At 41.4% G+C, this 22,687-nt stretch overlaps 3 protein-coding genes across 3 annotated transcripts; 2 read left to right on the forward strand and 1 right to left on the reverse strand.

Moving 5' to 3' along the window:
* The first annotated feature begins 318 nt into the window (after window positions 1-318).
* On the forward strand, window positions 319-9,319 carry LOC136439878 (phospholipase B-like 1). The gene is made up of 12 exons (XM_066435535.1): window positions 319-437; window positions 1,149-1,254; window positions 1,507-1,623; window positions 2,162-2,234; window positions 3,060-3,206; window positions 3,486-3,647; window positions 4,089-4,233; window positions 4,633-4,833; window positions 5,318-5,458; window positions 6,312-6,497; window positions 6,861-6,967; window positions 7,387-9,319. Exons 1-12 carry the CDS (start codon window positions 356-358, stop codon window positions 7,555-7,557), a joined length of 1,638 nt encoding a protein of 545 aa, XP_066291632.1. The 5' UTR covers window positions 319-355; the 3' UTR covers window positions 7,558-9,319.
* Window positions 9,320-10,018: 699 nt separating this feature from the next.
* On the reverse strand, window positions 10,019-14,799 carry LOC136439879 (integumentary mucin C.1-like). The gene is made up of 5 exons (XM_066435536.1): window positions 14,462-14,799; window positions 13,217-13,494; window positions 12,785-12,898; window positions 12,315-12,449; window positions 10,019-11,969 (listed from the first exon to the last, which is right to left on the reverse strand). The coding sequence occupies exons 1-5, from the start codon at window positions 14,505-14,507 to the stop codon at window positions 11,820-11,822; spliced, it is 723 nt and encodes a 240-aa protein (XP_066291633.1). The 5' UTR covers window positions 14,508-14,799; the 3' UTR covers window positions 10,019-11,819.
* A 2,342-nt stretch (window positions 14,800-17,141) lies between these two features.
* Window positions 17,142-21,323, forward strand: LOC136439880 (spore coat protein SP65-like). The gene is made up of 5 exons (XM_066435537.1): window positions 17,142-17,508; window positions 18,404-18,609; window positions 19,272-19,370; window positions 19,777-19,905; window positions 20,324-21,323. Exons 1-5 carry the CDS (start codon window positions 17,475-17,477, stop codon window positions 20,462-20,464), a joined length of 609 nt encoding a protein of 202 aa, XP_066291634.1. The 5' UTR covers window positions 17,142-17,474; the 3' UTR covers window positions 20,465-21,323.
* The last annotated feature ends 1,364 nt before the right edge of the window (window positions 21,324-22,687 follow it).

Genomic DNA, 22,687 nt, shown 5'->3' on the forward strand with positions numbered 1-22,687 from the left:
TGGAGAACTGTTGACAACCTGGCACAGGACAGACCCAGATGGAGGGAAGAAATCATAGCCTTATGGCTCAGAAGGAACGGAGAGGATAAGTAAGTAAGTATGCCACCGCTTATGGTGGCACTTGTAAGATCTACAAGGTTACATAATAGTAAACCCTGAAAAATACTACAGTTTCTATATGGCACACGTGCACAAACAACAATTTGTCCCTGTCACTCTGATGGCGTTTCGGTACGCGGGTTTTCATCATCCACGGCTGCAGTTCGTAATAATTTTGCTAGGGGCGCTGATACACGGGTCAGTTGTTGCATACAAGAGTGTCACATGATAACCTGATGATAACCTTACATCCAAGATGGAGGCTCGTGCATGTTGGTCGTGCCGTCTGCACCAGCTATCTGCAGTTTTCTTGCTTGTCCTGGTGACAATAGCAGCAGGTGAGTGAATTTGACTAAACATGCCAACTTTCAATCACATCATACATTTTGTAGTTATTAAACGACACAACATGGGGAATCAGTAGTGTCGAATTATGCATGCAGCAGATTGACGTTTAACGTTACGTGATTCATAGATCTTCAACTTACAGGTCCATGTTCAAGTAGATTCTGGGAAAGGAGTTCGAGAATGCAGGATATGCAAGGCAGAACAACAATGTTGTAGTATTATTTGATACATTCAAGGAGGTTAAAACCTTGATATATTCAAGGAGGTAAAAATATTTAAGGAGGGAAAACATGGAGACCCTCAGATCATAAATAAAATATTTTTGCAAATTTGGTATTGAAGTTTTTATCCTCATTGACCCCAGATCCTGTTACTTTGTTTGAATTACAATACATGTAGAGTATTATCTTTTTCTTACAAACACTTGGTTAATTTTATCTGTGCACATTCCTACACATCTTCAGCAATCATTGCTACTGGCGCGCATGACTTGCAACTTGCGGGTGCAAGAAAGAGTCAATGAGAACCATATATTTTAACCCATTCATTTTGATAGGACTGTAGGTGAAAATTGGAGGCATTTTGGAAGATAAATATATACCATCACTCATAAGGGAACTAATGAGATTCTTGATTACAGTGTTGTCTTCCATAGAAAATTACAATATGTTTGATTTACCACATATATGTGTATATTCCAGGAGCTGAGATCAAGGCCACAGCCTACCTGGCACAAGGGAAGGTCCAGGTGAAACTGGGCGTGTTGGACAAACAGAATGGGGATGCCGTCGCCACCTACGATGACAGGTATAGACTTAAGTTCCCCGTCACCATAAAAGACTAAGTAGTCTATCAGAGCAAACATGTGTTTCTTTAGACATCACTCCTGAAAGCACTTGACAGAGCCGTATCTTCTCACTGTTTGAACCCCTGGGTGAAAACCAGCATGCCTTGCAGGGGACTAAAAAGTTGATTACTATAGATGGCTCAGTGATCATGCCATTCCACATACTATGTACCAAATTATGCTTCACATGTATCAATTCTGTTCTATTCCAGACTAACAGAGAATGGATGGGGGGTGTTGAACGTGGTGTCGGGGTTCGGTCCTAAGAAGCTCAGTGACAACGACATCATGTACCTGGCTGGGTACTTGGAGGGGGTCCTGACACAGGAGTAAGTATAACATAACAGGCTTTCTGTGGTACAGTTCTTACTACATGTAACATCTACAAACATAATTCCACCAGGGTATATAATTCTACAGCCCTGAAAAGATACGTCCAAACAGATCTTCAACCCAACTCCAGTATAATAAACTCCGGTATATATCTAAACTGTGCATACTTGTTGGGTGCTGCATTAGAGATCTCTCAAACCCACTGTTTTTCAAATTGGGGGATTTATGTAACCCGGCAGATTAATGTTATTGGACATAACCTGTAAAACTACAAGGGGTGCATGTTGATGTACTATATGAGGCTTATAAATCTCCAAGCAGATGTACTGCTGGTAATGACAGTATCCATTTAGGGTAAAATCTACATCCAACTGGCCTTTTGCCCTTTGAGTTATAACTGTCACTGGGATTAGGCTTATTTTATAGTTATACATCACATATATTGCGAAGGCCAAGTCTGTAGGTAGAAATTTGCCTATTGCAATAACTGGCACAACAGATGCGATAATTATGATACTGATTTTTATCTTTCAGGAGAATATACCAGCATTACCTGAACCTGTATGGCATCTTTTTCACTGGAAAGTCAAAAGATTTAGTTGGCAAGGTATATTGTTTTCTGTTATAGAGTGTTATGCATTGGACTCCATCTTTTTAATTATATTCTTCTTTGATTGGATAGAAATCCATTTTTTCCTTGTTGTGTTGTGTAGTTGTACGGAGGTTCTATCCTTGATAGAATTTGACTCAAACAAAAAGTCTTGGTCTAATCTATAGCCCAGTGCATGTCATTGAGTTGAGCCACCCTGACTAAAAAATACAGATAAAAAGAATAGGTGAATTTCTCCCCTTGCTAGCAGTGAAGCATTTTTCATCTGATAGTTGGAACCTGTATTTTGACCATACTGTAACATTCATCTGAAAGCACTTAGACGAAATTGAGTTTGTCCCAGAAACAAATCAGTGTAAATGCATTTAGGTATTTGCAACCAGAAATGAGAGTACTGTGACAGCATTTTCGTTTATCCTAACAGGCTTTCACAATGGAAGGTCACAGGGTTATCAGGGTTTTTTCTAGAAAAATTAAACAAGAGGGAGCACACACATGCGAGGTAGCGGATTCTATGTATTTATGGAAGAATCCATTGCTGAGTGAAGGCTGTATGCTGGATATTAGGCTAAAATCTGAAATCGACAAGGGGGCACTGGGCTGAAACAAGAGGGTGCAGCGCCCATCTTTCCTGATTTAGATTAACCCCTGGTTATAATGTTAGCCTATATCCAGCCATCTGCAGTCCAACTATCAGGGAAGCAACATTTTAAGTTGCCTTCAGCTGAACAAGACTGGCTCCCAGGCTAGGATTCAAACCAGTCTAAATGTACAGTCTATGCAAATCAGTCATGACCAATATCATGAATATGTCCCATGCAGGTGAAGAAGTTCTACACTGCGCAGGACACCTGGGTGCGAGCCCAGGTGAAACAGTCCACAGACCCTGTCATGGAACACCTATCCTACATCCTGTCCCAGTACGATGGTCTGGTGAAGGGCTACAACGACAATGTGGACGAGCCAGTGGTACGTGATGAACTGAAAAGTGTTTCACCTTGTTTTTGCAGGGTTCGACTTAATGTTCAACAGACCAACTTTTATACCCATCATATCTTATCATTATTCTATCATCCAGAAAGCATGGAAATGTAACTTATAGCATACATGACGTTTGGAATAAAGACAAACCAATGAAATAGAATAAATACTATCAAGTTAGTTTAAATCCTGGGTTTTAGAATTGAAATATGATATCCTCCAATTATCCTTTAAATGGCAAGTTGTGTCTTTGGTGTCTTCTTCCAGAAACTGGACATTTTTGCCTTCCAACTGCTGAATGGAAACGGCGACACTTTTGACATCATCCCAGCTGTGAATCCCGCCTCCCGACCAGACTTCTCCAACATGAGTCGGGTGGAGATCGACAACTGGGTGTCGTCACACAGCCATTGTTCTGCTCTCGTCAAGGTGATCATCACAGTTCCTCATCAAACAAAGGGAAACAGTAGCCTGAGTGTCATACTCACATACTGTCATACTCTCCCCTCGAGCATGGGAGCCCTGGAACTATGTAACTAGGAAGACACTCAGGATTGGGAAACATGATAAAGTCCTTTGTTTTACTGCTGACATTGAAAGGATTTCAGAGAAATGAGTCTAACTAAAAACAAGCTCCTCCATTCCACCTTTAGTGCTTTGTAGGTTCGGTAAACACAAAACTGATGAAAATATTTTTGTAAGATAATTCTTGATAAGATCTTTATTAGAAAATGCTGTATTCAGTCCAAATACATCACAATATCACTCATCTACAGTGCATCAGTACAGCTGACCCCTCAGTTTCCACACCCCTCTCCCTCAAGATTTACCTTGACAGAATCATGACCACACATGTACAATGTGTTGTAGGTTCTGGGTGCATACGAGAATGTCTACATGTCCCACTCCAGTTGGTTTAACTATGCTGCCACCATGCGCATCTACAAACACTACAACTTCAACATTGCCAACCCCGCCACTGCCACCAGGAAGATGTCCTTCTCAAGTTATCCAGGTCAGATACTGCACTTAAAAAGACATTCCTAAGACTATAAAAGAAAGTCAGGTTTATAAACATAGGCTCGGATTCTAGTTTAGAACACTTTCATCATCATCATCATCACCATCATGTAGTGCTGTGTACCTACATGTAGGGTTCAGGTCCGGATTTACTCAATATATTGATGGGCTCTATTAACAATTACCCGGTAGATTTGCATGTCAGTCAATTTTCATGCTGTCCCAGTGTCTGGCATGAGGAAAAAACAACAGTCACAGTATGTGCGTGGGGAACACATGCACATGTGTATGTGATTACCCGGAAAACAGGGTGTCCTCTGCAACAGAAGGGGCGTCCAGAGGAGTTGCCCTGACGCCCAGCTAGCTAAAAGCCTGCCCCGTGTATATTCCACAGGTTATCTGGAGTCTCTGGATGATTTCTACCTGATGGACAGTGGGCTGGTCATGCTGCAGACGACCAACAACGTCTTCAACACGACCTTGTACGACCTGGTCAAGCCCGAGTCCATCCTGGCCTGGCAGCGAGTCCGCACCGCCAACATGCTGGCCAGAAACGGTGACCAATGGGGGGCCATCATGAACGTCCACAACTCAGGTGATCTCATCTTGGCATTATTGTATTAGTAAATAGGATGTTAAATTTTATTCTATACATGTACCTCTATTTTGTACTATGTTTAATAGTTGTTGCCATACATTGTACCATGTACATGTACAATTGTCATCCAAAAAAATATGTCATCCAAAGAATATATAAAGTTCTTCTTCTTGGCAAACCAAGGATCAGTTGATAAGTATTCATACCAGTATGCATTTAGGAATAAGCTGAACACCCAGGAGAGAGATACAAACATGTAAGGGCTTTGCTTCAGCCTTGAAAAAGAACTTAGATCACTTCTCTATTTTGGTGTTTCAAGATGCCCGCAGATAAATACAGAAATGTTTAGCTTGTAGAATTTCATTGTTTAAAACGCAACAAAGTTCATGTTACCCAAGCACATTTTCTGGACTAGACCTTTATTTTTCTAGAAGCTCTGTATCCTATCATTGTAATTCTGCCTACTTGCACATGTATTCAGGGACCTACAACAACCAGTACATGATAATCAACCTGAACCTGATTGAGCTGACTAAGACCATCCACGACGGGGCGCTGTATGTGGTGGAGCAGATCCCAGGACTGGTCATGTCTGCTGACCAGACCAACATCCTCCGCGCAGGTAGGACAGGACTGGGAATAACACTCATGTGCTGTCTGTCAGTTAACAATGATCGAGGTTTAGAAAACTGTGATTAAGGTTTAGATCCCAGGACTGGTCATGTCTGCTGACCAGACAGACATCCTCCGCGCAGGTAGGACAGGTCTGGGAATAACACGCATGTGCTGTCTGTCAGTTAGGAGGGCCTGCATGGGGGGGTCCTGACAACGCTTACGCTAAATTCGGAGGGCCGGCTACGTAATACGCTAAATTCAGAAAGCCTCCCTACGCTCTACGCTAAATTCAGAAAGCCCGCCCTACGCTCTACGCTAAATTATGGAGTGGTCGGCAACGCTCTAAGTAAAATTAAAACGGCCGATTACGCTCTACGTAAAAGGGGCATGCAGGCCCTCAGTTAACAATGATGGAGGTTTAAAAAACTGTGATCAAGGTTTAGAAAACTGTTTATTTAGCATTGCGTACAGCCTATTTTTTACTGTAGCAATTTGTAGTATCTGCAGACAGTACAACATACATCGTATGCTGCAACCTGCAATATGATGATAGCCTATCATAACAACTAGTATCGTAATAACCTATTATAATGATGATACTATCTAATCATGGTAACAACCCAAAGTAGCAATCTATGCTAAGAACTGGGCATTGAACCAATGGTTGCAGCCACAATTGAATCAGTGGTAACTTTTAACTGGAAACTTTTCTTTGGTCCTTAAGCTCTCTTGCCCAATATTATCTCTAGATGCATGGTACATGTTCAATTCATGAAAATTCATTAACCATGCTGTGAGACTAAACCCTGATGTAATCTACAACTTCAAGAAACATTGAGTAAAATATTCTTATCATTCAGGATACTGGCCATCTTACAATGTCCCCTTCTACGAGAAAGTGTACAACTTGAGCGGCTATCCAGAATTCGCCAAGTCCCAGGGACTGGACTTCACGTACCAACTGGCTCCAAGGGCCAAGATCTTCCGCCGGGACGCAGGCAAGGTCAAAGACATGGACTCCATGAAGGCCATCATGAGATACAACGGTAAGAGCTGCAGGGCATGTTACTCTTCTCATTTCAAACTTTCCCTTTTATCATCACGAAAGAAGGGAATCCTTTAAAGAAGCCACCAAATTCCATCCTAATTTTTCCACATTTACAGACAAAAAGGAAAACTACTCTTATCTTAACAGCGCATAAAACACACATAACAGAAAAAGGGGGATCTTTCGTCTTCTAAAGAAGTCAAACTCAACAAGTTAAGATTTAGAGTCAGTGAGCATTAGGACTAGGGTAGTCAAATGTTAATTTGTTCTTCCTTGTATGTTCGTCTTTTATGCTGTTATGCTAGGGCAAGAATTTGCAATGAAATAAAGTTTGGAACATCAAATGCTTTGTTTTTTCCAGACTACCTCCATGACCCCTACTCCAAAGGCAACCCCTGTAGTGCCATATGTTGCAGAAAGGACCTGGCAAAGGTTGGAGCCCAGCCAGATGGCTGCTATGACACAAAGGTGAGAAGAAACTAGATCCAGGCTTTTTCAGTTGGTTGTCTCTCCGTGGATCTTCTGCAAATGAAGCCTTTTTTTGGTCATATTTCTATTATGACCTATCATTGATACAAACCTTACTAATAGTCTTTTATCTAGGCCTATAAAGTTTTTTGTAACAATCAGATGGCTAGGGTAGCTGTTTGGCACCAACTTCGAATTGGTTACCTGTTCGGGAGCAGGGAGAAGTATGAATTTGGAGTCAACAACATTATGCTTTATTTGCTAATGATTTAGTTGTTGTATGTTGTCATATTTTTGTTTCTTTTGTGCTTTCTATTACATTCATAACTTGTGCCACGCATGTCTGAGATAAGTGAGAAGAAAACAAGTCTGTTTTGTGGGCTTAATTAATGCAGTTAACTGTTTTGTCAATTTCCCAGGTGTCTGACTACCACATGGCCAGAAACTTGACGTCGTTTGCCATCAATGGTCCGACGCTGGGCACAGGTCTGGAGCCCTTCAGTTGGTCGGACAAGTTTAAGATTTCACACATAGGCCTGCCAAAGGTGTACAACTTCAGCTTCGTTACCATGACACCTGCTGAACTTTGAACTATGACATCTAGAATTGGATATTCATCCTTAAAGAATTATGACGGAATGAACGTAATTTGATTAAGAATCTATAATTTTGGTCTATGATTTTAGTACAACTTACTCCTGCTTTCTGGCTTTCAGCCTTTGCACATTTTATTTGCATTGCTAAATGAGCATACAATCATCTGCTATTCTCTGAATTCCACACTTGCCACAAAGACAGTGGCACTATTTTGCATACCCAACAAAAAATATTTGTTCATGATTTTGCAATATATGTCATAAAATTCAAGTAGGGAAGTAAGTGAAGGAGTTATCCTCATTTGAGGTGAAACATGATGCCTTTTCTATTGTTATCATAGTGCAATCAAGCTATGCCACTGCATGCAGGGTCACCCACACCTACCTACTCATCAATAAGTGTGTTGGGTTCTTTAACATGCAGAGGTTTAATGCCTGAGGCTCCCTCATAAATGGCCAATGGCACTATGTATAGTCATGTAGAAAACAAGAGGAAAGAATGATTGTTTCAATGTAGCATGACAAGATATTTATTGTATTAGTAAAGTGCGCACAAAGAACATAAAGTAACAATCTGTTCATTATGTTTTTACTTATATTTACCACTGATGTGATGATGAAAATGATGATGAACACCTCTATGACAAATTATAGCAACCAGGCATAATCATTACTTCTACTAGTCTACCACAGGGTATGATATTTGTGACAACTTCAGAATCAGTATAACAGTACTAGTATGTATGAGTCTTGTATATGAGAAACTTTCCCAATTACTAGTAATAGGTGAGAACATGCCATACCTACTAGTCGCCTGTATAACCTTGAAGTATGCCAGTAACGTGTCAGCAATGTTTTGATGTACAGTACTTTGGATAATTTAACATCTATTTTACTCTATCACACTCAAGACCCTATATCATTGGACCTGCTGCACGTTGGTGACCTCACTTTGACCTAGATTGGACTATGTGTTGCCCTTCACTTTATCATAGAAATACCATGCAAAATGTGTGTAAGACAACAAAAGACACAAAGTGAAAAAAAAGTCTATACTTCCTGCTGGCAGGAATGGAATCCTTGAGCAAAGCAAGCTTTTTAGGCATTGATTATAAGTTTCATTGATATCTATATCTTCTCATTTCTAGTGGAGACTTTTCCATCTGTGTAAAGTGAAATGTATATCTAGTAATGAAGATTTTGTGGAGCTCATGTTCAATATTTTGTAGGAGGACAACTGTTTTGGCCAAGGACACAGCAAGTTCCATTTAAAGGTTTACATCAGAGTTGAGGTTTGCCAGTTTTAATCTATCAAAGCCATGTAGTGAAGAAGGACGTACCTAACAAGACAAATTGTGGTAACCAAATTATGAAGCTTTTTGACCTGTAAACTCTGTAGTGATGCATTGATTGTCTGATATGCCCTGGATGCTGCTAAGTTTGGTGATGTGACAATGTATCAATAGTACTACTCCTCTGCAATACATGCCAACTGAAGAGTGAACTAATTGAAAATGTACCTATTTGATCATATATCAATATTGAATGGAATGTACTACAATAGATCTATTATTATCTGCGTAATGAGTGCGTATATGTCTCGTTTGTGAAACATTCATTTGAAACCATGGGTAAGCAAGTAAAGGTTGTTTTTGAGCAATGTGTCGAAATACTTTGTTTACAACAATCTATTGTTTAAGCAGAAAAGCATTTGTTCGTACGTGGAGATATGTTAAATAAATCTTAAATGGTCATATTTTCTTTATGCTCGTTTTTTCAAAGCAAACTTGTTCATGTGTAGGCTTCACGGCCTTTTTAGATATGCCATATAGTAATAGAGTACATGTAGGTTGAAAATATTGAAATATTATATTTGTAAGAAAGAACAACGAATTCGAAATCTTCATGATCATAATCCCATCCTTGACGACTCGCCTCTTCTATTGGAGGGTGTTAAATAATCATAGTTGTTGGTCTTCAAAGTGTTCTATGCATATGAGACTAATGAGCCATACAAACAAAACATTGTGTTTTTGTCACACGGAAGGCACGCGTAGGTCAACGACCTGGTGGCTTTGTTTCTGCAAGGAAGTCGATCGCGACCTTTCTTGGAACTGCAATGACTCCGCCGATCTGCCATTGTTTATATAACCCCCTCTAAAAACCGCTGTAAAATGCTTTTGTTAAATGTCTTTCATGCACCACAAAGCGGGACATTAACAGCCTGTCATTCCAAGCTGTCATGTTCAACTTCCGTCGGGTTCTGTTCACTTGTCCTCAAACCTGTAGGCCATGACACAGGCGTGTGTTTATGTTTGTTATTCTAGTTGGTTACCGTTGCTAGGTATCAATGGACGTTTCCCACAGTAGAAAGCGTTCAGGCAGGAAGACATCCTTGTATCTAAGGAAGTGACTAGCAGATAAACGTAGGAATAAACGTAGAGATGCAGCATCAAACATTGAAGACAGACAATTTTTGTAAATCTTAAGACTTTTTCCAACATCATCTTTGATACAAGGTGGTACTTTCTGGATATGCAGGCTCGGATATGTTGATAAATGTGATTGTCTTCTACAATAGTCAATTATACAGTACTTGAGAATTAGATCATCATCGTATCGAGCAGCTTGCCCGGACTAAGGCTGCTCTGAGAATTAGATAGACGTACAAAAACCTCCCAGAAATGTCGATCTGATCAGACTAGCCGTTGTACGGTTTTTGTCTGTAAATGTCAATGACCGGATATATCACAACACTGCTGAAATTCCCAGAAGAGCCCCTTTGAAGTCTGCTATTCCTGACTTCTTTTTGCCTCGATCAATGACCCCTACTAATCCAATCTCTTCCAAACACAGTTCTTAATTGAATTGGCGTCAAACAACACCTTGACAAACATGTTAACCATATCGGTGACAGAATGCCAGTCTAGTTACAAGTAGTCAGTATTTTGTTAGGAGAGTGTCAATGTACATTTGTTCTGTCTCATTGTTTTGGACTCCAGGAAGAATAGATTTACAATGTACAATCTAATGGAGATCTCAATAAACAAATAAACAAATAAACAGGAGAACAGGTGACAGATTGTAATCCATTGAGGCATTCAGTGTCAGGTACAGAAGTTTGCACGTATACGCCATATTTGTGCAACATAGACCTTAACAAACGCAATGTATTCTGATAAAGGCCTTGGAATGTAAAGATTGTATGAAGGTGTTTAGAGGCCAGTTCATCAGCAATTGTGGCAATACATGTTAAGACCACCCTGGTAAAGAAGGACCACTTGTGCGTTCACTGTAATAATATGAGCAAGGCCTGGCTTCCGTTTACAATATGTTGGTATATCATTGGTCATATGGTCCCCTCTGTAGCTGTTTTCTCTATTTTCAACTGACGAACGATTTTTATCGACACGCATTGTTTTTACTGTGGTATGTCTGTTACGCAAACTTTGTGAGGGAAGGTAAGTATAAAGAAAATAGTTAAATTTGCCTTGCCTATCCCAATCTCGAATAGCCTGGGTACCATCCTCCGTACCACTGACTCAATCTTTTCGCTTGCTAATCCGTGTGGTTACCGTTACATCTCTCCATTGATACGTAACTATACTACATCATTAAAACCTAAAACAATATGCATACACACATTATGGTATGAAACCAATATATGAAACAACGTTTAAAACCAATTCGTAAAACTCAGTTACATGATATATTTCCCTTTATCGAGTTTAATAATTAAGCTATGACCATTCGTTGATTCGTTACTAGATTGTTCTTTCCTTTGGACCTTGATGGAAACTATTGTCCGCATGATTACAACATGGACAAACCTGGAAAATAAATCCCTGTACATCGACAAATAGGAGCGTCGCTCTAAGTGACGTCAGACATGTCTCAGTTCAGAAATGTCGTCATGGAGACAATGTCGTCATTACGTCACCTGTCATAGCGTCGTCTGCATGAAGACGAGCAGTTCACTTTCCTAGGTTATCTTTCTACGGCTATATATAGTCAAAGTGCCAATTGGGCTCTACTACGTATTCCATGGCATATGAGTAGGAAATATGATGGACACCTCTTAAACGCCACGACAAAATCACAAAGTATGTCCTTCTCCAATATACACAATAGATATTTTGGCACACAATCTTTAAAAAACTTTCAAACAGCAAAATTTATCTACATTTTGTGATCACATCATCATTTAGACGCCAACCCCATATGACGTCACTCAGAATGATACCTTTCTAGACATGCTAAAAACGAAGGTCTTCAGAGAAGACGGCCATGATGGCTGACGTCACTATGACGACAGTGCTGACGTAGGCTGATGGAGTTCCGACAGATCCTGTGAGCGTCAGGCCCATGTGGTTACAGCTGGCTGTGGTACAGCAGCGGCGGCAAACCTACGGTGACAAATCAAAAGCATATTTAGTCTGACTCTCAGAATGTTTCAAATACATACTGGTATAACTAAAACAGTGGTACTACAGGTTTTGGCGCCGATTCAGTGCTATCCAATAGCAGACGACTGTACGATGTTTTGTCACGGTGCATGCAAGATGCGGGAACTGTGATAGTCACTCTGCATTGTAAGAACAATGATCACTTCCCGGTACTTCTCCAACACCGCAGAACAAAAGGACAAAATATTAAAGATGTCAAACTTCAGCTTTCATGCTACTACTTGTTACATCGATGATTTTGATGGACAGTTCGGATCAGTCTATGATATTGTTTTATTGACGTACCTTAATGTTGTTGGCTTCATTGCAATGTTCACTCTGGTGCTGTGACATGCACGCCCCGTCGTTCAGGTTCATGTCGCTCCTCCCACATCCCCGGGAGATCGTGTGGTTACCGCTGCTGTCTTCCTCACGGTAAACCTGGGAAGACGTGAAACATACAATGAGCAGAAATGAAGCCATTTAGATGTTTCACTTCGCTTGTTTAGAAGGTATAATTTTTGCAACCTAGAGTTCTAAGAATGCATACCTCCGCAACACGCATCTTCCCACATTGATGTTTCGCATTGCATATGATACTACATTTGAGCATACCCAGGTTTCAGCGTTTGTGTACTTCAAAGAGAAACAAAACATCTAAGATAAATAAAAAGTGTTTTCTTTGGAAAGAAACATTATAATAAGAACAAGTAGGGCTACTTAAAAGAAATTATATGTAGCGATACGTTATTCCAGTCAGTAGATGCGTCACTTACCCAGCATCCTTCTTGTGCATTGCAGTTTATGGTAGTGGCGAAGGTTATCGTCGCAGCCGGACAGGGGTCGTTACCGGCGCCTGTTCCGTTACAGCTCAGGCAGGCAATTATTGGCTGAGAGAGAAAGTGTTTAAAAAAAACGTCTGTTGTTATCTACTGGGATCTATTGAGCAGACTGTTTAGCCACCAGTGATCACTGAAACGGGAACTTATAGAAACATAGATCGTTGTTCTTTTGGACTAGATAACTCACATTATACAAGGCAACATCTAAAAGTCAGTAACTTTATGAAAGTATAGTAGCAGAATGATACCGTTTCAGTGATTACCGTAGAATATATTCTGTCTGTTTGCTAGTTTTGCGTTAACTTTACAATCTCAAGTCACATCATTTACGCCATATTTCCCATGTAGATTAGGCCAGATGCTTACGCTTTGGGTTGTAACTGCAGCTGTGGAGCCTGCAGGTGCATTTGTACCGCGTGCAGCTGTGGATCCTCCAGATCCAGCTGTGGTGGTCGGACCTGTGCCAGGTGCAGCTGTGGATCCTCCAGTTCCAGCTGTGGGGGTCGGACCTGTGCCAGGTGTAGCAGTACTCCCGGGGGCAGCTGTCGAGCCTCCAGGTGCAGCTGTTGTGGTTGCAGCTGCAGTGGCTGCAGTTGTAGCCGTTGCAGTTGGGGATGATTGCGCTATTCCCATTGATGCCATGGCTTGTCGTCACAGAAGAAGGAAAGAAAGATCCAAAGGAAAAATAAGGACCTGGAATATTTCATCATAGTTGTGTCAACGAATTGAACACTTCGGTGACTTTGGAGACCAGACCTGCAATCAAAACTTGAAGAAACACTCTCTGTCCGTCAATGGAATTGCTAAATCAACCAGCCAGTCCATCCGCCCGAATCTTTATTTATGCGTACGCATTTTGGCCTGTAATTATGCCTAAATTCAAACTTTTTATATTATAGTACAAGTGCAGGTACAAATGTCCCAAACACTTAAAACACAGGTTTTTGAGCAAATTTGACAAAGCAAAACCGTTATAAGGTCTAACGTTATTGGGTAGCAGCTAAAGAACACGACTGATGGGAAAAAGTTTCGGAAGAATGATGTACACCAACATTTAACACGTCTAGCTAGTTACATGTTGTTTCCTCCGTCGACATCCTCAACAGGACCTTTTCACCGCGAAATTCAGTCATGCCGAAAGGCAACGGTCGGTCCATGTTTACATGACATGGCAACGTAGTCTCCAACCAGACCCAATGGATTGCAAAGACCGTATCCAACTGGAAGAAGGAGCTTGTAATGCAATTGCGAAACGTACTTCCTCTGCCAGTTTGATGCGGTCTTTATGCAACCTATAGATCTGTTTGGAGATTAATGGCATCGGTCGTAGAGGACAGACACAGCCAGTAAGAATAAAGTATATTCCAAATCAACTTTTTTCCTTTTTCAACCGGACGGAAAGTCCCCGAGTGACCAGAAGATTTCTCTACAGACGTTTTAAGAAGCCTTCATAAGTCTCGGAAAGCGAAACGGAAACTTTTCACATTGTTTCTCAGACTCTAAAAGGAACGTTTTCACATTGTTTCCTACAGCACCGTGCCTACAGCTACAGATCAGTAGCGCCTCGCTGTAGGAATCTCAAGTACCGTACAATGTACAAACCACACTTACCGGCTAGCAGGCAGACTATAAACGAAAATTGCGTAGCAGCTGCCATGTTGTGACGCGAAATCCTGAAAAACGTGAAATATGCCCGCCTTCTTCAGAGCAGAATCCGACTCCACGCACTGCACGGTTTAAAGTCCAGCTCCGTCTGAGCTTGGGCCACAAAATGTTGCGCAGTCTATCCTGCCCGGTGTTTGTGTTAGTATGGGCAGTCACCTTGACATTGCCATGGTGATTCTAGTGGTTAACGCGTTGGACTTTCGAGAATATATCAACTTAACGGTGTATATTTCACTATCTTAATTACGCATCAAAATTCAAGTCATGCATCTTGTGTACGTTGGCTTGAAGGCTTTAGGTATCATATTCTCGCAGCTACATAGCCTACAAGAAAGATTTGATGACATCGACAGGTGGCCATATTGTTGTGCATTCTTATCAATAAGGTACTGCATGTTGAGTTTGTAGATAAAATCTAGCGGTGTGTATGCATTCCGTGCGGTCAGCCGTGAACGAGACGTTGACAAGGTATCTGCCTTCAGAACTCTATGAACTCGATCCTCGTGCCTTTGAGGTAGATGTTGATGTTTCTACAAGACTAATTGTTGTGGTGTCATCCGGTTACTTCATCTTGGCAAGGTGGGGACATTCCAAAACCTCGTCGTCATGTTTTTGAAACCAGCGGCCGTGCGCGAAAATCATGCAGTTTAGTTGTAGCCAGTCACTCCAGGGAAGAGGATGTCTGTATTCCGGCTGTTGGTTAGTTGCTGACTCCAGTCTACAAGATGCGCTGCATGTTCACACGAATGCAGCTTTGTACCTACCTGCAGCTGTCCTTCTTTGCAGAGGCTGGCTTTTTTTTCATTGAAAATGGTTAAGGTAAGACACTTTGATTTTCCTTAACAGTAGGGGTTTGTGAAGTGTAACATTACTGCGAAAAATAATTTTACACAGCACAACCAGCCTTGTCACAAAGCTAAGTGACTTTGGCAAACATATTTCAATCAAAATCCTGTTTTTTCCAACCCCATGATGTTTCGTACTGCGGAAAACGTAATAATTGTTTCGTATAGAATATTGCAATTTAAAACAGGTTTCCCTGCTTATGTCTGTCTTTTTTCATCGGGACATTCCTTTAGAATTGAAAATATGTATCATTTTCTTAATAGCCTGCCATGGCAATTCCTACAACTCTTCCACTGCGATTCCAAAATGTGCGCCAAATAGATAAAGACTTCTGGTGTGATTTCTAAAACTCATTCAAGGTCTTCCATTGAAATCCAGTTTGTAGAAATGTGATGTCTCTAAGATATTACTTCGCTTCTGAGTAACACCCATCTAGATGTGCTTTATATCCCCCTTATGTAGTAATAATATCAATCCTCGGATAACTGACTGACTGTGTTGTAGGACAATTGTTGGCGAGCTGGTATGTAGGTTTTAAGTCCCCGGAACACCGAGAAAGGATAGAATCTCCGTAGAAAGACATTTGAAAGGAAAGTAGTGCCCTCTGTGAGAGGGGTCCGGTTCTCTCGTGCCATCGGACTCGTTCGCCTTGCGTCGGAAAACTTCGGCTCTCGTCGGCTCCTTCCGTGACATATGTAATGCAGTTAGTTGTAGGAGGCGCTGTTTGTGATAACATTCACGGCAAATGACACTTTGAAGTTTGCATTAAAGTAAATGAGAATCTGAAGAAAATACATTAGTTGGTTTGCAGCAGAAACATACAGATGGTTTACAGCAGTATGATGCGCCGCCGAGAAAGGGCAAATTTTGTTATAGTTGGTTCTAACTTTGGTTAAATGATTCAAGGTGAGGCGTTTAGAAGGATGGGCGATAGTGGAAAACTACAGCATTAAACGACTAGATAGCTTTAAAACCAAATCTTGGTGCTTCTTGTATCTAGCATTTCAATAAGTGGTTGTATGTATTTCGATCTTTGCATTCGTCCTTTCAGCGTGTCATTAGAGACAGCTTTTTCGCCGAAACTTTCATTCAACCCTTTATGCTTCACTAGTAACGCCCATTCTCTCTTTCCTACACTGACGTCATCATTAGAGACACCATCCATCTGCACACTACACAGAAGCACGCCGCCGGCACATCATCTTGAACTTCTGCTTACTGCGAAACCACTTGTACTGATTGTCTTTTTCCACTGCGTAGCAACGATCTTTTTCAAATGAAAACAAAGTCTATTTGCTTTAAGTTTGAACCCAAGGCTGTGCCAGTCCACTTGCTATAGAGAACGGGCAGGACTACAGCATGATACAGTTTCCTGATACCTGAGATCCGTATTCACAGTAATGTCAACAAACTGACTGAAAGCGTGGAAGACTGAATGGTACCGTGTCGGGTGAACATGGCTCATTTATACCGTACGTGCATTTTCTCATGTGCCCCTCACGGAAATTCATCATAGACACATACAAGTAAAAGAATTAAACATCATCATATACTTTCTGTTACATAGCTGAACTGTAGATACAGCTGAGCATGTCAAAATGGTCATCTTTAGCTTCGAAAATATCGTACTCTTGAAAGTTTGTTTATACTATGCAATGGCGAATCTGAGACCCGTACTGCGAAGACTTAGCTATATATATAGAGTTAAAAGTGTAACTTTAGGAAGGAAATTTGAATGGAAAATGAATACTGTTTCAATGTTGTTTGCCGAGTGCCTTGGCAATGAAACGTTGACTAACGATTTTCTCGGAATTCATAAATGCGGCTACTGCTAGTGGATAGATCATTTACACTGTAAACAGCGTGACACGGTAAGTGAGACATCGTCTTACAATGGTCACCAGGGAAGCAGTACAACACATGGGTTTCGCATGTTCAACACACCCTTTATAAGAATGCCCTAGCCCAGGTTGCAATAACAAATACCGAAGCACACACGCGTACCCACACGTACCCGCACTCATTTCTGACCGGCGAGCACACCGACAGGACGTGTCCCATCCCCTCTGCCTTTTCACCATAGAAGCAGGACTTACATCACTTTTGAGTCGACATGAAGATTACCGTGACAGTTCTGGTCGTACTAGGCAAGCTCTACTTATCTTATTTGGCGTGTTTTCATCTGTCAAAGTTATGAAGAGGTTGTATCTATACCCGTTTGTGTGTGATTGTTATGGACACAATAAAAACTACGAAGAGATAGTGGCGACAGGAGAAGACACCATCCTCACTGGTTTTTGTTTCACAAATTTTCTAATGTTTTTTTTTTTGTCGTTTGGGCTTTCGATAATCTCCGAATAGTTTCTGGCTGTACTAGACAAGAGTGCCATGTGCGGTGTATTTCAGTCTGAAAGATAACCTGTAATCGTATTTGTTTGTGGTTGGCTGGTTGCCACTGGCGACAAAGGTAACGGTGGCAGATCGAGACAGGTAGAACTCTCATTAGGGAGTGACAGCTTGTCAGTTGGTACGAATGTACAACGTTAACCGTTTATCATTTTGGCCTCCGATTCACTTTGGCGGAGACTAGCTGATAAACCATATTCTATGTTTACTAAAAAATATGGTAAAGGTTATCGTATTTAGGCGCTGTACGGAAGCACGCTGAACACTAGTAACGGTCCGAACATTACTAATTACACACTACTAAGGCAAATTTCAGTTGTACATGGATTTGACAGGGAATGAATTGTTCCCATGTTGTGGGCCCAAGGGACATCTACTTTGTACTGTTGTATCATATTTACCCATACTGCAAGCTAATTGAATCAATGCACGTCCTACAAGTGTACATGTGCAGTAATGGAGATAAGCACTAATAACTTTTTGTGTTTTGTCTCTTCGAAACATCGAGTATGTTTTGTCGCCGGCGAAACACCAAGGGGAAGTGTGGCCTTACTTGCCTCTACTGACATATGGGCCGACTGATTGAAACAGGGGTCGAATCAAGTTTCAAAAACATTGTGTTGTACACTTTTACAGCGGTGGCTGCTGGAGTGGACAGTCAGACAACAGATGCGGCGGCAACAACAGCAGCAGCAGCAGCTACAACAGCTGCACCAGCAGCTACAACAGCTGCAGCTGCAGCTACAACAGCAGCTGGAGGTACAGCAGCAGCTGGAGCTACAACAACAGCTGGAGCTACACAAGCAGCTGGAGCTACAACGGCTGCTGCCACGACCGCTCAGGTTCAAGTTCATGTTCCAATATGTATTTTGATAAGTTCGACAATAGTATATATGCTACGGTAGATTTTTTTAAATTTCTCGTCCGACCACTTTCTACAAGACAGGGATGTCAACAAAAACAAACTTGCCATTCTGTATGCCAACGAATCAGATGATCTAGTTGAAACGTTCTTTAGACTAGTCACCCCCCCCCACCCCCCTACTTTGCCCCTCGCGGGGTCATATGGGGGTATTTGAAGTTGAAGTTGAAGACCAAAACGTTGCCGGTATCTTATCGTTAATGCAAATACCAAAGCTGAAAATAAGGCCCAAACCTGACATGGGAACGGGGTGTGCTTGATTGTCAACATCAGCAGAATTAATACAGCCCTATCAGTAACTAACCCTCATACAGGTCAAGCACGCACAAATAGAAACTATAAGCTATACGTCTGTTTGGAGATGTTGACGCATATTAGTATCTTCTAGCGTTCAACCGTTTTTTCTAGTTTATTGTATGTAAGTACTGATTAGTTCTGCTAGTTCATTCTAGTGACGCTGAAGAAGGGCGATGGGTGTCTCCCGAAACGTCCGAAAATAATCTCCGTAATTTAGCCAGTAGTAGAGTTTAAATTGTACATCAGTATCTTCTAACGTTGTGTTCGCTGTGCTTGTTGCAATAGGCGCCGGTGGCTTGTCTGTCCTGTAACGAGACGGACGCCGCCTGTGAGACTGCGACGGCATCCTACAACGTCACTATCATGTGTACCGGAGGATGCTGGGTGAGTAGGCTTTCTTTTTCTGAGGACAGCAATGAAATTAGTCATTTCAGAGGTACAGAAAAATAGCAGATTTCGCACCGAAAATCTGCGTCATAACCGATTACTACATAGGTTAATGTTCTTTCGATGCGGATTCCAGTTGACTCTTAATTGAGATGAAAAACCAAGAAGGTACTAGTAGTACAAAGCACCCGACGTCAACAAGAGGTACAAGACAACATGTTTTGTTTCACCATGTATGCAAAGCGACATCAGAATGCTTTTCTCTTAACAGCACTGCTGCTGCTGAATGCGCAAGTGAATAACACATACAAAATATGCTCTCTCTTGTAATACATACCTTCACTCAGTTGATAGTAAAAGCTCAACGTTTCACACATGTACAACCTCCCCCCCTCCCTCTCAGGTGTACCGTGAACAGCCCAGCGCTGGCAACGTGACCTGGTCCCGGGGCTGTGGAAGAAGCGACACCAGCGACACCACCTGTGGTACCGAGCAGATGAGCGAACGCTGCATGGATGTCTCCGGCGTCTCGGTAAGTAAAGGGTTTAAGCATGCAGCCGACGTGGCAATTCACAGAATATGTAAAACTTAAGAAATTTTCTATTAGATGTTGAAAGTTGAAACATGAAAGTTGAACTGTATCGGTGAATACAATAATGGTTCAGCTGACGTTTTTAAAGTCACGTGGCTATGTATCAATTGTCCAGTCAAGCTGAAGAAGGTGGGAGACTGGGAATCCTTTTGTTCGACGGAAGCTTAAATCTGCAATAGAATTTGCCGTTAACTTGCACCATCATCTCGACACATTAGCGTATGTTATACGTTACCATTCGTTGAGCATTGAAGCAATGGTCATTGGATTCAATGTTTCTAGCAAGGCCCCAGCTAGAAATGTTGTTACAGTGTTATGTTAATAGATTAACATGTGATAATTTCATCTCTTCCCATAGGTTTGTCGTCGCTGTTGTACCGCGGCAAGCTGTAACCACGTGGGCATCACACTGAGTGGAAAGGCGTCGGCGGCACACGTCAGCCTCGGCGTTCTGATGGCGTCTCTCGTCATGGTGCTGTTCGCAAGGGAGTCTGCCTAGCACCATGTGACGTCATATCATGCGTGATGACGTCACGTCATCTGTGATGACGTCATACATATCAGTCTGACCGATCAATGATATGTCTGAATTAGAATTAGTACAAGTAATTTATATTGAGGACTGTTCTATCTAGAAAGCTGATGAGTGGTGGTCAATATTGTTTTACAAAAAGGTTGGGCTGTAGGAAAAATCATATCTTCATGGTGTTATTCCTACCCGATTTGGCAAGTTATCTAAATAGCGCAATATAATCGAAATACGTGCGATGAACAGCGGTATACCTCACCACCTCTTGAACTTTTGAAATTAGCTTTTTTCATTGTTGTAATTTTGCTGAATTGAATTCTGCTACAAATAAGTTATGTCAGAGAATTTGAGTGGATTTGTTTGTATTTTGTAAAGAGTAGAGGAGCTTGTTACGTGTATTTCAGAACAGGTGTGAAATAAGAAAAACTTTAATGTAAGTTTTTGTTACATTTTGCATGTTTTGACTTCTGAAGAGGACGAGTTCATGCTGTACATATAGTAGGCAAAATGATAGGTGATGGGATGAATCTATGCTTTGTACGCATACGACGGAGAAGACATCTTTCCGCATTATAAAAGAGTACGCGAAAGTTAAAACAAGTTGACCTTTCATTAATCATGTAGTTCCCGCAGCATTGCCCAAGGACAATGTACTATTAAGAATAGCATAAATCAAAATGTATGGCAACGAAACTTCTCCTGATGCGAAACGAAGTACATACGATGACGTTACCTTGAAGGCTGATGTAATTTGCTGTATAATAGAGAGTGAATTGACGAGATCGTTTTCCTTGTTCGTTCACAATAAAGAAAAAGATCGATGCCTCTATGTTGTATTGGATGTGTATTTAATTAACAATTTAGATACATGTTTCGGGTTACGGTGCGGATAACTTTGGCACGGTAGTTGGATTGTCACATGACTGAAATGTGAATACAAAACCGTCGCAGAGGTATGGGACGTTGGCTCGTATGAACATGAGGCCAATATATAAAACTGATGATTAGCCCCACTCGATTGTAACTCTGTTTCAAATAGCCTCCGTTGTAGTCCTTTTCCCCGCGGCGTTTTTTTTTTTTTTTCAATTTTTTTTTTTTGGGGGGGGGCGCCGCGTATCTGCTTGGGATCTCGTATCCGCCGTGCCCCTGTGTCCGCTATAGACCCTGTATCAGCGGCAGATACAGGGTCTAAAGCGGACACAGGGGCACGGCGGATACGAGATCCCAAGCAGATACGCGGCGCCCCCCCCCCCCCAAAAAAAAAATTGAAAAAAAAACGCCGCGGGGAAAAGGACTGCAACGGAGGCTAGTTTCAAAGACTTATGCTAGCCCTTATTGTATTAGTAATTAGCATGTCAAGTTTTATTCTATACTTCTATTTTGTATTACGTTTTAATAGTTAAATCGACAACAACACAAAACAAGTCATCGTCAATTTGTGTGACAAGGGGGGCGGAATAGGTAGTCAAGTGGTCCAAATGTTACCGGTAAGGATCAAAAGTTGGAGACTGTGTTTAGCAGGTATACGTAGTTACCAAGACGCCGTTTCCATGCGAGATTACAATGTGTGCCCCCCACATAGGCGCCAGGGTGCGGCAGTGTGATGAGGCCTTTTTGTTGTCACTTTGTGAAGTTTCGGCATCCCTGGAATGGATTAATGATATATATTACGCCTTTTGTTGTTTTCTGAGGTCTAACGTTTCCGTATCTTCTATCTGCTTGAATCACACCTTTTGTTTGCTTTGGCGACAGGGATTGTTGGGTCCTTTCGGCTCCCGAGTGACGTGGTTCAAAGTTTCGGTATCCGTCTACAAAAGACAATGATGTCTTTTCTGCTAATTATAAAAGTATCCTTGTTGAATTACACTTTTTCGCAGATTTCAGCTGTGCAAATATCACTTTAAACCCACGTCGTCTTATTTCAATAATCAGGTCAATGATACGGATCTTGTTAGATACTATTAGAAACGCAGCAGTTCAAACTTATTAGCATGTAGTCATTGTCTTGCAAAAAGCGCGCGCAAAAAAAAGAGAACCTGAACGTGTACAGTTATTCTCCTTGGAAGATTTTGACAAAAACGCCCCTGCAGTTCCAGAGCAAGCTGCTAGGGGGCCCAAACCTGTACCATTCCTTCCTTACATCACAAGCTATCTGCCACCAAAAGTCAAGTCTATATCAAGTGCACGTGAAAA

Source organism: Branchiostoma lanceolatum, chromosome 8 (genome assembly GCF_035083965.1).
Source record: "Branchiostoma lanceolatum isolate klBraLanc5 chromosome 8, klBraLanc5.hap2, whole genome shotgun sequence".
Lineage (NCBI taxonomy): Eukaryota > Metazoa > Chordata > Leptocardii > Amphioxiformes > Branchiostomatidae > Branchiostoma > Branchiostoma lanceolatum.